Source organism: Schistocerca nitens, chromosome 1, assembly GCF_023898315.1.
Source record: "Schistocerca nitens isolate TAMUIC-IGC-003100 chromosome 1, iqSchNite1.1, whole genome shotgun sequence".
Taxonomy (NCBI): domain Eukaryota; kingdom Metazoa; phylum Arthropoda; class Insecta; order Orthoptera; family Acrididae; genus Schistocerca; species Schistocerca nitens.
The window spans coordinates 516,067,641-516,080,716 of record NC_064614.1 but is presented as its reverse complement, the minus strand read 5'-3'; the positions used below and the strand labels follow the sequence as shown (position 1 = coordinate 516,080,716).

Genomic DNA, 13,076 nt, shown 5'->3' with positions numbered 1-13,076 from the left:
TGAAAAAAAGCTCATTGTGCGTCTACATTTGGCCAGCTGTTCGAATCACGGAATATCCAGATTTGTGTGACAATGGCGTGATGTCGAACTGCATAGGAAAGTAAGGTTCCAGTTGACCACATATGATCCCCACAAGGGAGTTTCGCCATGTTGTGTACCGAGCACATCGTAGCACTTTCAGATACATGTATGTCATCCCAGAACAAGAAACGGATTCCCAATAACATTCAGTATGATTCCGCACCATTGAACAGAGACTAGCAACAGCTGGACTAGGATGTTACTATCTGCTGTTAACACACGCAGCTATGTTTTGAGTCGTTCGGCGACCGGATAGTATGGACTGATGATGAATGGCACCGCATTATGTTCAGCGACGAATTGCGTTTCTGCACTACCGCAGATGTCCATTGTCGGCGAGTACGGCGGCGACCTGAGGAAAGGTCCTATTCGTCGCATGTTTCGGAGAGGCACAGTGATCTTGCTCTTGCTGTCACAGTGTGGAGAGCCATCAGGTATGACTTCAGGTCACCTGATAGTGTGTGAGGGAATTAAGGTAGTACAATGGTACGTCAAGGGCATTCTGCGCCGTTATGTGTCACTTTTCAGGGACAGCATCATGTTGGCGTTTGTCTACAGCACAATATTCGTACTCACATCGCGCATGTGTCAATGAACTGCCTGTGTGATACTTTTGTTTTCCCGTGACTATCAAGATTCTCAGACAAGTCCTCGATAGAACAAGTGTGGGACCAGTACGGACGTGGGAGAGCCAGAATCCAGGATATCAAGGACCAGAAACAACAATTGTGGCCCAGCTTCGCTTGGAAGAGGATACAATGACCTTATGATACCCTTCTCAACTGAATCACAAGTCAGAGAGGGTGCAGCTTCATATTGATAAGTAGGCTTATACTGCCAACTTATTTGTAAATCTAACTCGATTTTATAGTCACTGTAACAACATTGCATACCCTCTGAATCCGCGAAGTGTGATTTCGTTTTTTCCTCATTTTCTGGCGCTTCACTTTTTTTTGCCAGGTAGTTAATTTCTGTCCAACATTCCCATAAGGACTATACTCTGTAATTGGTATAAGAAGGATGTTTGATGGTATTTAACCAAGGACAGAAATTTCCTATCATACAGTTGAGAGGACTTCGTAGAATATTGTTACAGTCGCGCGGGATGGAGATGAAGTCATCACATGTAATTTTTTTTTTAATCTCTCTTTTTCGTTTTCTAGACGCCACTCTGCTCGTTTGAGAGTGGTCATCAACTGCTGGACTCTTCAACAGGACAAATCACTTGGTACGGGGGGCAACCAGAGGTGTGATAATACATTTCAATCGATGAAAACCGCAACAGCTGCGTCAAAATGATTTATTGATCATGACTAGTTTCACGACATTGTATCCCCATCTTCAGTTAAACTGTTCACCTAAACAAGACACAAAAAAATTATATTAGTGCTATCTTAAACCAGGATGTAACAAGTTGATTAGCATGTGAGAAATGGGGACATTTCAATAACATTTCAATACATCACGTTTTTAAAATCTGGATAAGGATAAATAATAGAAGTCCCTTATCTTCCTGCATAAAATTGGCATCATAAAATACGCAACCGTCATAAAATTATCAGAGGAAGAAGAGCACGATGTAACCATGTAACCCTAAAAACAAAATCCATACATATTATAAAAATGTGTGTGTGTGTGTGTGTGTGTGTGTGTGCGCGCGCGTGTGTTCCACGTCTCCTTCTACACAACTGGACCAATCTCAACCAAACTTGGTACACATATTCCTTACTCTCAGGCAACGATCGCTGTTGGGGGTAAGCACCATCCACCTACCACAGTTTAGTAGATGTGGTGTCGTAAACAATAAGATGCGTGAAACACTGTGTAGTGGGACGCGAAATTGAAGCATCACCCATCCACCAGTGTCAGCCCGGATTGCAGGTGAATATAAGTTTAATTTAGTGTTTTGTTTACGTATTTTGTAATATTTGTAATGGTTGTGAATTATCTAAAATTTTGTATTTATTTTTATGTTTCATGTACGGAGAGGGCGGCGCAACGAACGGAGACAGCATCTTCACTGCCGGGACCAGAGAGAAAATTGCTGGCCACTATACGTCGCGGGTCGACAGCCAAAGAGCAACAGAAGATCCCGAAACCGAGTTGTTGCGTCGTGCTTCTAAAAACTGAAAAAATAAGAATTTGTAATGTTTCTACAACAATGACGTCATAGAAAGTTTAATCATGTTGTAAATGTTCAGTCCTATCTTGTCAACGCTCAGTTTCACGTCTATATGTAGCATATAGGAAGATAATAAACTAGTGTATACTACAAAAGATTAAATACGTGTTCCGAGAATTTATTTATGAAGAATTATGTTAAGGAAGAAGTATTACTAATTTATTTGACAAGATTATTAATTTTTGACAACGTTCATCGCGAGTTTGAGTCTTGAAAGTTTATTCAATGTGGTTTTAATATTTATTAAAGCAGATAACTTGGATTAATATAATTTCTGAGAAGAAGCAAACGACGTCTAAATTGGAAAAAGTTTGCGCAAACCAATAGGACTGAGTGACGTAATTCTGCGCATACGACTCAAATGATGATGTTTTAATTACAGTTTCGTTCAAGAACCATTCAGAGACAACTTTAAAAGAATTTAAATAATTTTGAAGTGTTTTGTAACTGACGTTGGTGACGAAGTCTGCTCATGGTCATCTGTCAAAAGAAAATCATTTATACAAAACTTACGTCGTTAGACTACAACTGCTTTATTAAGCATGATGTTGAAATTTATTACTTCAGTACTACTAAATATATTCGCAATACATTTCGCAGACAGTATCTGCATATACCGCTTAATGCACGTACAAAATTATACTATGGTGCCACGCGTAGTTCAGGAGATCAAGTTTTCAAGTTGTGCGCAGTTCTGGCCGCTTAAGGGAGACATGCCAGACCTTTGGCACGTGCTGTAGTTGGTAATATGATCCAACTGGCAAATGCCTGTTATAAAACAGGACCTAAGCATCTTGAGAGCGGCTATTGTTACTGCGTAGCACACAATGCCGTACCGTGAGTAGAACGAACGATTGTGATGTATATCCTGGCCGTTAGATGCGTTGGCATTTGCGTGTCGAACAACATCCTCGGAGAGCTCCGACCACTACATAGAGGCTGCTACGGACTTATCTCGTTCTTTTCTAAAGTTAACACTTAATAAATGTCCACCTTCTGTAGATTTTGTTCTCTGATTTCGAACATTCCAAGAGCAGGAATTGAATACTGGTACTCACTTTGGCTCTATTATGTTCAATAATTTTGGGCTACTTGACATGTAAGAATAAGTGTTACAAGTAGAAAACTTATTTACAGTTATGGCTAAACAGTTGCATTTAGGCCCATATTGAAGAAATTATATCCTTAAAAAAGTTCAAACACATGTAAGATGGAGATATTTACGTGCCAATCTGTGAGTCATTGTGAGTAGAAATTGCATTTAAATCAGTTTTTTCATTGTTAGCAGATTAGCTATGATTTATTTTAGCGGTGATTGTAGATGATTGTGATACTCCAAGTATAGAGAAGTACCATTGTATCAATATCTAATGCCGGCCGCTGTAGCCGAGCGATTCTAGGCGCTTCAGTCCGGAACCAAGCTACTACTACGGTCGCAGGTTCGAATCCTGCCTCGGGCATGGGTGTCCTTAGGTTAGTTAGGTTTAAGTAATTCTAAGTCTAGGGGACTGATAACCTCAGATGTTGAGTCCCCTAGTGCTTAGAGCCATTTGAACCATTTTCAATATCTACAGAGATTTACTAGATACACAAGTAGCCTTTGGGATTCTGGGAAATTGTGCAGAATAAGAAATATCTATCAAAGGAATTTGTTAGTGATGGATGATATTATGTAACACTCATGGGCATTCCAAAATTATAATACTGCTTCAAGAAGGTAAAGTTTCACTTTTCAGTGGAGTATACCCTTCAATGAACCTTACTTATATAAAATATGAAGTGTGTGTTGGACATGGAATAAAACTCAACTCTCTTGCCTTCCCTGAACTACACGAGTACGCACGATCGATCGCAATCTTAGACATCTCTGCTACTGTTATGTTGGATATGCTCTGTTAAGCACATCTACTGTACCTGGAGAAAAGAATATGTGTTAGTCATAGCCTAAAATTCCATAAAAAGTCAAGAGAGTCCAGGAGGACTTTGATAAACTGGAGGAAGATGGTGACAGACTGGATCTTATGGTCTGCCTGTGAAGTTATTTTTTTATTAGACTGACGAACCACTGGCCACAAAGCTGTTTAAAGGTTGGGTCCACATCTGGCCTGTAGTTTTAATTTCTCTAGGAACATAGACACACAATTTATGATTATATTTAGGAAGAATCGTTCCAGACAGTCGGAGAAAGTATCAGCCTAGAACAGAGATGGAACTGATATCAATGGTTTTTTGTTATTCGTTTGATGGTACGAGTTGCACAGTAAGTCAAGTAAAGTTTGGCTTTTGAGAGTAGTCATGTGTTATATATGGCTCTGAGCACTATGGGACTCAACTGCTGTGGTCATAAGTCCCCTAGAACTTAGAACTACTTAAACCTAACTAACCTAAGGACAGCACACAACACCCAGCCATCACGAGGCAGAGAAAATCCCTGACCCCGCCGGGAATCGAACCCGGGAACCCGGGCGTGGGAAGCGAGAACGCTACCGCACGTAGTCATGTGTGTTTAATTCAAATGTATGTACTGTAATATCACGTGAGCATAAAAATCTTGGCTGAAGATTTGTAACGAGTGTTCACCTTCAGTTTAGCTACATTTATCTTCACGATGATGCATGTGATGGATGTCCCAAAGCTGTATCTAATATGAAAACTCTGAGTAAGTGCGCAACGCAGTACTGGAAATCGGAGAGTGATGACTATAGAATAGCTCATGCAAAACACACATCATTGGAAAAAGTACAGTACGTTTTACGTGATGGGTTAACTATGGGAAAGCTTTGTGAGGTGAGAGACTCATGTCTCGCAAGCCGATCAAACGAAAATGCGAAAAATGAAGATCTGAGCAACGTATGAACCGTTTTGGTAATGATCGGTCATATTACGACTGCCGATTTATTAATATGGATGAAATGGGGTTCCACCACTTCACATCAGAAACGAAACACTGATCAAAGGAATGCGTGGAAACTGTTGCACCAAGAAAGACGAAATACATTTCGTCTGCTAGAAAGGTTTTGAGCCATGTTTTGTAGAATGTAAAAGAATTTCTTCATGTTGATTACCTTGAAAAGAGTAAAGCAATAAGTAGTAAATGCTAAGTACGTCCTGTGGACAAACTGAATGAAAAAACATGAGAGAAGAGGTGTAAACCGCAGGACAAAAAAAAAATTATTTCTTCAGGGCAATGCATCTGCCTCCTAAACGTGCTGTGGCCATGGAAAAACTAAGTTTTTTTTTTACTATCAAAAACAGTCTTGATCACAATTTATTTATTACGGTGACCGGTTTCGGCCACTACTGTGGTCATCTTCAGACCAATGAGTAAGAACCTTTTTCTGCTGGAGAATCACTACTGATTCTCCAGCAGAAGGAGGTTATTACTCATTGGTATGAAGACGACCACAGTAGTGGCCGAAACCGGTCACCGTAATAAACAAATTGTGATCAAGACTGTCTTTGATAGTAAATATTTGTAACACATTGATCACTGTTCAATCCCACAATGTATTCAAAAGTAATGAAAAACTAAGCATTTGAAGAACGAAACGTCCATAACATTCACCAGATTTCTTCCGCAGTCTCCTAACAAAGTGTGGGCTGTTGGTAGCAAGTAAGAGAGATTACGCCTGTTTCTTAGCGCCTAGCAGAACCCACAGAAGTAGTGAATTGCTATTTGTGTATAATTTGTTGCTCCACATTTGGACACGTTTGTGGGTGTAAAGCGTTTTGAATCCAATGATGGCCGTAAATGAGCATTTGGTTGACCTCCTATACTCATACTTCAGGGGTGGAAAGCGTTTGACAAAGCGAATTGACCGTAAGACTGCGCTACGTCGAAAAATTGACATATATTTGGGCAAAAAGAAAAAAAAACTCTCTTTGACTTCAAACGGATTAATTTTCATTTTATTTCGTACAAACCATTAACTTTATAATCGCCATTGTTGCTTCATCACTGGCTGAACACATCTGCAGTATGGTGGCTGTCTCCTCAATACCGTTGATTTGTTTACGTATTGAATCTTACTCTATGACTGTTACGGTGCAAAGTCAAGCGCCGGCAAGCCAGTCGGGAACGACAAAGCAGAGAAGGCTGTGAGAAGAAGTCAGCCAATCGCACACTGACCGACCTCCCTTCCAGGATGACAACGCGACAGCAGCGGGCCCTAGCTGAAGAGGACACAAGCGCCGCGACCGACTGGTGAAGGCCCAGTTCAATAGCAGCTTCAAGATTACCCACTTGTATAGCAGCGGCAGCGATAGCGACATCGATAGCAGTTCAGGACAGACTTTTGTCAGTTAATGATCAGCAGTCACTGCAAAGACCGATTATTTAGTATGTCGCCCTTTGCTTGCGATACATCTGTGTAACTGCCAAAGTATTGTAATTTTCTTATTGTAATAAAACTCATTAATACGACTTGTTTGATTGTTTGTCTAGTGAACCGAGTACGCGGGATTCTTAGGCACTACAATGACTTTACTACAATTGTTAAAGTCATAACAGTTCATTACATAGAAAAAACGAGTAGTTTACTGGACTTGAGAAATCGGGAACAAAATAAAATACTCTCGGGACAACAGCATCGCATACATGAATAGAATACACCAATGTTACTGGACAACCAAAGCGACATGCGTCGGTACGCCGACTACGAACTCCCACGAATTGTGTAGGGGAGGCGCGCTCACAACAGTGACAGTACCTGCGGCAGCGCGGGCTGACAGGATGGCGGCGCCCGCACCCGTGTTGCAGTTGCTCATCGCTCAGTGTACACGCCACACCTCACCACTCCACAGCACCGTACCGCACCACACGCCGGCCACTTAGTGACTGCCGACGCCTCGCTTCCCCTCGCCACGCCACGCAATCACCGCCGAAGGAGACGTCAGGCTTGCCAACCGCTACACTCTACCACAGCCCGCTTTCACTCGTCTGAAGACAAACTGCGAAGAGTGCTCCGGCTACGGACCAGTGACAGCAACGTTTACAGCGTTCGTACTGACTACAAAAAAAATTTTCTTTGGACATGTGTTCAGTTATGTCAACATATTCAGACTGTCCTGCACTGTATCTGTTAAGTGACATTATCTCTCTAAATCTACCGGGTGAGTCACGGTAAGCCGGCCGGTGTGGCCGTGCGGTTCTAGGCGCTTCAGTCTGGAACCGCGTGACCGCTACGGTCGCAGGTTCGAATCCTGCCTCGGGCATGGATGTGTGTGATGTCCTTAGTTTAGTTAGGTTTAAGTAGTTCTAAGTTCTAGGAGACTGATGACCACAGATGTTAAGTCCCATAGTACTCAGAGCCATTTGAACCATTTGAGTCACGGTTACACCATTTTCATTTCATGAACGGTTCGAGGTGTTGAAACGAGGTTTCCGCCAGATGATGGTACGCCAAGGGGCATGTAAATTGCAAGAATCTTAACTTTTGTATCGATCGAGATACTGAAGCAAGTATGAGTTTTTTGAATAGAACGATATACTTTTTAACAGCACCCAAAAACGCTTGAAACGACGAGCTCAGAGATATAATGTTTGTCAATTTTGAGGTTGAAACTTTTCTCAAAAGAAACTGAGAAATATGAAACTGGAAAGAAAGTCGTTCGTCGGTCAAAAGCGGCTGTTGAATTGTAAATACGCTCACGCCAGGAAAAGTCGTAGTATCATGACTTTCGATATCAAAGTCTGCACTGCAGAACTAACAGAAACTGTTGTCTATCGGCAAGTCATTTCTGTTGCGACATTTCTTGCATGCAGACGTATACACCAATGCATAGGAGCTTGACATGCCACTTTTATACGGCGAATGTCAAACAAATGCTGTCGAAATGGTAACGAGAAAACTGCGTGAAGAAACTGTAGTTGTTTCCACAAAAACCTGGAAACGTACACACATTTGCAATAGTTTTCCTAAGCCCCATTTGATGAGCCAGAAAATTAGCATGTGCCATAGTTCCATACAAAAAAACCATACCTGAGCCTGTGTCTATGTCGTACAGGCTAGGAGGTTTGTCTTAGTATCGTAGGCTTGCTTTGCTGCATATAACTACTGGTCTGGGATGAGAGCTCTGCTTGGTACAATAGCCGACTCTGGCCGTATGGCTTTCCAGTTTTAGTGTATTTCGCGGACTCTTTTGCGAAAGTTTTCAACGTCAATACTAAAAAGCGCTATATCACTTAACCATCTTTCCAAGAGCTAGTGAACTCAATTATGAAAAGTATACGGTTCCATTAAAAAACATACTTGTTTCAGTTTCTCGGTTGGTATAAGCAGTCACAGAATTATCGATACAAAACATTACGTGGCACGCAGCTTACTATCAATTGCGGAAAAGCTCGTTCCGATATCTGTAACCGTTCAGGAAGTAAAATATGTGTTGCCTCTTACGTGAGTCATCTTGCATTTGTAGTTACTTGGGGAACTTGAAAAGGGGCTGGTGCGGAGAAGACGTCGATGTATATGAAATTGCGTGATTGTAATTTTGGAATAAGTTGTGCAATTACGTTTGCAGAACAATCTTATTTTTGTGTGTTTATAATACTCGTCTTTTCTATGTTTTGCTCAAAAGACTAAGCTGGAATATCACATTCTTTTGGACAGATTATCGCCAATGAGATATCTTCAAGTAGTGAAGGTTTTAAGGAGACTGTTCCACGTTTTCCAGCATTTAAAAAAACGAGCAAAACATGATCGTGCGTCTCTTGAAGACGATGCATATAAAAGATTCTCCAAAACTGCAACAACGATGAAAAAATCGAGAATGTGTGTTGTGTGGTTATGGAAGAACAGCCGTTAATATGACGAAGATGAGACCTTAGGCACGTGGGAAGAATAGGCTCGGAACATTTGACATGAGGAAGATCTGTGGAGGTGACTTCCACATTTCTTGAATGCTGGTCAAAAGCAGAGGTGATCACGAATATCACAACAATTTCAAAAATAGTGAAACTGATATGTCTGCCTGTTTGTTAATGTGGATGATTATCTATCCGGATAGTATTACCTAGGTGCTGCCGATTTCAAGTACTTCAAAGGTTGCGGTCAGAAGGATGCGAAAGGGATTCTTCACATTTTTTATCCCTTAAAGAGTAAAACAGTAACTAGAGAATGCTGTGACAATAAGTCTTTCGAACGAAGGGAACGAAAAGGTTGTTGAGAATATTCAGTGATAGTAAAAGGGCAAAAAATCTTAATTAGTCAGTACAATGTACCTGCCCACATAGGTGCTTGGAGATAGCGACAGAATAGAGACGCGACTCGTTAGAACAACAACAGCATAAATCAAATTTGCCACCTTCTCGCTTTCACGTATTCCAACATACAAATATACGTTGAAGCGCCAAAGAAACTGGTATAGGCCATGCATATTCAAATACAGAGATATTTAAATAGACAGAATACGGTGCTGCGGTCGGCAACGCCTATATAAGACAACAACTTCAAATGGTTCAAATGGCTGTGAGCACTATGGGACTTAACTTCTGAGGTCATCAATCCCCTAGTACTTAGAACTAATTAAACCTAACTAACCTAACCTAATGACATCACACACATCCATGCCCGAGGCAAGATTTGAACCTGCTACCGTTGCGGTCCCGCGGTTCCAGACTGTAGCGCCTAGAAACGCTCGGCCACCCCGGCCGGCAGACAAAAAGTGTGTGGCGCAGTTGTTACATCGGTTACTGCTGCTACAATAGCAGATTATCAAGATTTAAGTGAGTTTGAACGTGGTGTTATATTAGGAACACGAGCAATGGGACACAGCATCTCCGAGAGAGCGATAAAGTGGGGATTTGGGCAATTCCAGCAGGACACTCCACACGTCCAGAATTTCTACAGGAACACTCTTCTCAGTTTAAATACTTCCTCTGGCAACCAAACTCCCCACACGTGAACATTATTGAGCATATCTGGGATGCCTTGCAACGTGCTGCTCAGAAAAGATCTCCACCACTTCATACTCTTACGGATTTAGGGACAGCCCTGCAGAATTCGTGGTGTCAATTCCCTCCAGTATTGCTTCAGACATTAGTAGAGTCCATGCCATATCGTATTACGACACTTCTGCGTGCTCGCGGGGGGATTAGGCACGTGTACCAGTTTCTTTGGGTCTTCAGTGTATTTGTGACTGGTAAATGATTCGAATCGAATGAAGAAGTTACGGCAGCTATAGATGGATATTTTGTAAAGTTAAAATTCTACTTTATTGATCAAAACTGGTCACTGAAAACGGTTGAACGTAGTGCATCGACCTAAGTGGGCTGTGTGTAACAATAAATTAACGCATTTTGTACCTAGAAATACAGTATGTCGATGGCGGACGGGGAAAGTTTCACCTTGTTCTCCGAACACAAAAATATAATGTATGGCGTAGGTTTACTTCAAGCGTCTCGCATTTTATTTGGCAATGCAACGTAAACTACGAGGGCGTGCTAAAAAGTAATGCCTCTAAATTTTTTATGTGAAAGTTCAAAGCTTTTTTTTAAAAAAATCAAACGCTATTAACATGATACATCTTTATACTTTATGTCTACATATTTGCAGCCCTCTGCCGCTAGAGGGCTCCGTACGGTAACGTGTAACATAGCGGTGAGTAAAATAACTATGTCAGTGGGCGAGAAACAGCGTGCTGTAATCGAGTTGCGAATTCGAAGATTTCGTCCACACACGGAGCGCCCTCACCTTTAGCACGACAATGCCAGACCACACGCGAACGTTGCGACATCTGCAACAATCCGACGCCTTGGTTTCACTGTCATCAATCATCTTCCATACACTCCTGACTTGGCCCCATCCGATTTCCATCTGTTTCCAAAACTTAAAGAACAACTTCGAGGACTTCGTTTCAGTAGTGATGAAGCGGTGCAAGCAGAGGTGAGGTTGTGGCTCCGTCAACAAAATCAAAATTCTATAATGACAGCATCAATAAACTGGTCCATCGTTGGGAGAAATATGATCGTTGGCAGGGTAACTCTGTTGAGAAATTAATATGTAAACATAAAGAATAAAGGCACAGAAGGCCGTGCGGTCTAACGCGCGGCTTTCAGGACTGGGAAGGAGCGCCTGGTGCCCGACACGGATCCGACCGGCGGACTTCCGTCGAGGTCAGGTGAGCCAGCCAGTCTGTGGATGGTTTTTAGGCGGTTTTCCATCTGCCTTGGCGAATGCGGGCTGGTTCTCCTTACTCCGCCTCAGCTACACTATGTCGGCGATTGCTGCGCAAACAAGTTCTCCACGTATGCGTACACCACTATTACTCTACCACGCAAACATAGGGGTTACACTGATCTGGTGTGAGACGTTCCCTTGGGGGATCCACCGGGGGGCCGAACCGCACAATAACCCTGAAATAGTGGTTCGGTGTGGGGTGGTGGAGGGGTGAAGTGGACTGCGATAGTCGTCGTGTGGTTGTGGACCACTGCGAATGCGGCGGGGACGGAGTCTCTCCGTCGTTTCTAGGCCCTCGGTTAACATACAATACAACGTTTGTTTTAGTTAAAAAGCTTTAAGAGTTTTTACATAAAAAAATTTGTAGGCGCTACTTTTCAGCGCACCATCGTAGGTCACCAAGCATCTCCGTTATACTCTCGCGGCCGCGGTGGTCTAGCGGTTCTCGGCGCTTAGTCTGGAACCGCGCGACTGCTACGGTCGCAGGTTCGAATCCTGCCTCGGGCATGGATGTGTGTGATGTCCTTAGGTTAGTTAGGTTTAAGTAGTTCTAAGTTCTAGGGGACTGATGACCACAGATGTTAAGTCCCATAGTGCTCAGAGTCATTTGAACCATTTTTTACACTCTCGCGTTAAATACATCATGGTTTTAAGGGTTAGAAGAAATAAACAAGGATTTTCAGTCGAACACATTCATTATTTGATACTACACTGGTGATCTAGCATTGTCAAAAGTTTCGTGTATTTATTTACTTGCTGCTTTCCGTACCAGGGTTCAAAATGGTTCAAAGGGCTCTGAGCACTATGGGACTCAACTGCTGAGGTCATTAGTCCCCTAGAACTTAGAACTAGTTAAACCTAACTAACCTAAGGACATCACAAACATCCATACCCGAGGCAGGATTCGAACCTGCGACCGTAGCGGTCTTGCGGTTCCAGACTGCAGCGCCTTTAACCGCACGGCCACTTCGGCCGGCCCGTACCAGGGGTCTCCCGCTTTAAGTGTAGGGTTTACACTTGTCGAGTCGCTCATAATGATTTCGGTTCGCATGTCTATGGCTGAATGCTCTTTCTGACGCAGCCGTACTCTAAGAAGTGTCTTTTGCACTGTACGTCCTGTAGATTACTTTTTATGCGTTTCCGTGTTTGACGCTCTTTGTCTCCCTGGCTGAGAAGACGGATATGTAGCTCGCAGTCACCTGTTACAACTTAATACAAATGGAACGATGTCATTTCTCCGCCAACCGAGACTGCGTTTTAGTTTTCTACTCTGCAGACTTCTTTCCTTCTGGCAGTACTAGCTGACGTCTTCCCAGATTCTTCGCAGTCCAGGCTGTGGGAGTATATTGGAATCATTGATTCGGTATAATAGATTCTCAGAGCCAATTTCGAATTCAAATTTCCATTTTATATTCAGATTTTCGAATTGAAAATTGGAGCGAAGCGACTAGAATGTGAAGCATTATCTTTTAAACAAGAACGGAGGCGAAGGCTCGATAAGCGCATTCCCTTTTCCTGCTTGGGTGACGTGGCGCGAACCGGGAAGCGGTCGAAACCGTTGCGCGCGGGACTTGGTTAAATTTAATTTCGCAGTTCACACTCTTACTGTAGTCAGAATCTTTTCTAAATGGTGCTGG

The 13,076-nt window shown here is 42.5% G+C and overlaps 1 protein-coding gene across 3 annotated transcripts in view; it reads right to left on the bottom strand.

Annotated features, from left to right (window-relative positions):
* The window catches only part of LOC126253245 (peptidoglycan-recognition protein SD-like), a 214,415-nt gene extending 207,309 nt beyond the window's left edge, over positions 1 to 7,106 (bottom strand). For all 3 annotated transcript variants that reach the window (XM_049954451.1, XM_049954458.1, XM_049954441.1), the window contains exon 1: positions 6,973 to 7,106. In XM_049954451.1, the coding sequence (XP_049810408.1) occupies positions 6,973 to 7,030 (58 nt within the window). In that variant the 5' untranslated portion in view covers positions 7,031 to 7,106. The remainder of the gene's footprint in view (positions 1 to 6,972) is intronic.
* Between the last annotated feature and the right edge of the window lie 5,970 nt (positions 7,107 to 13,076).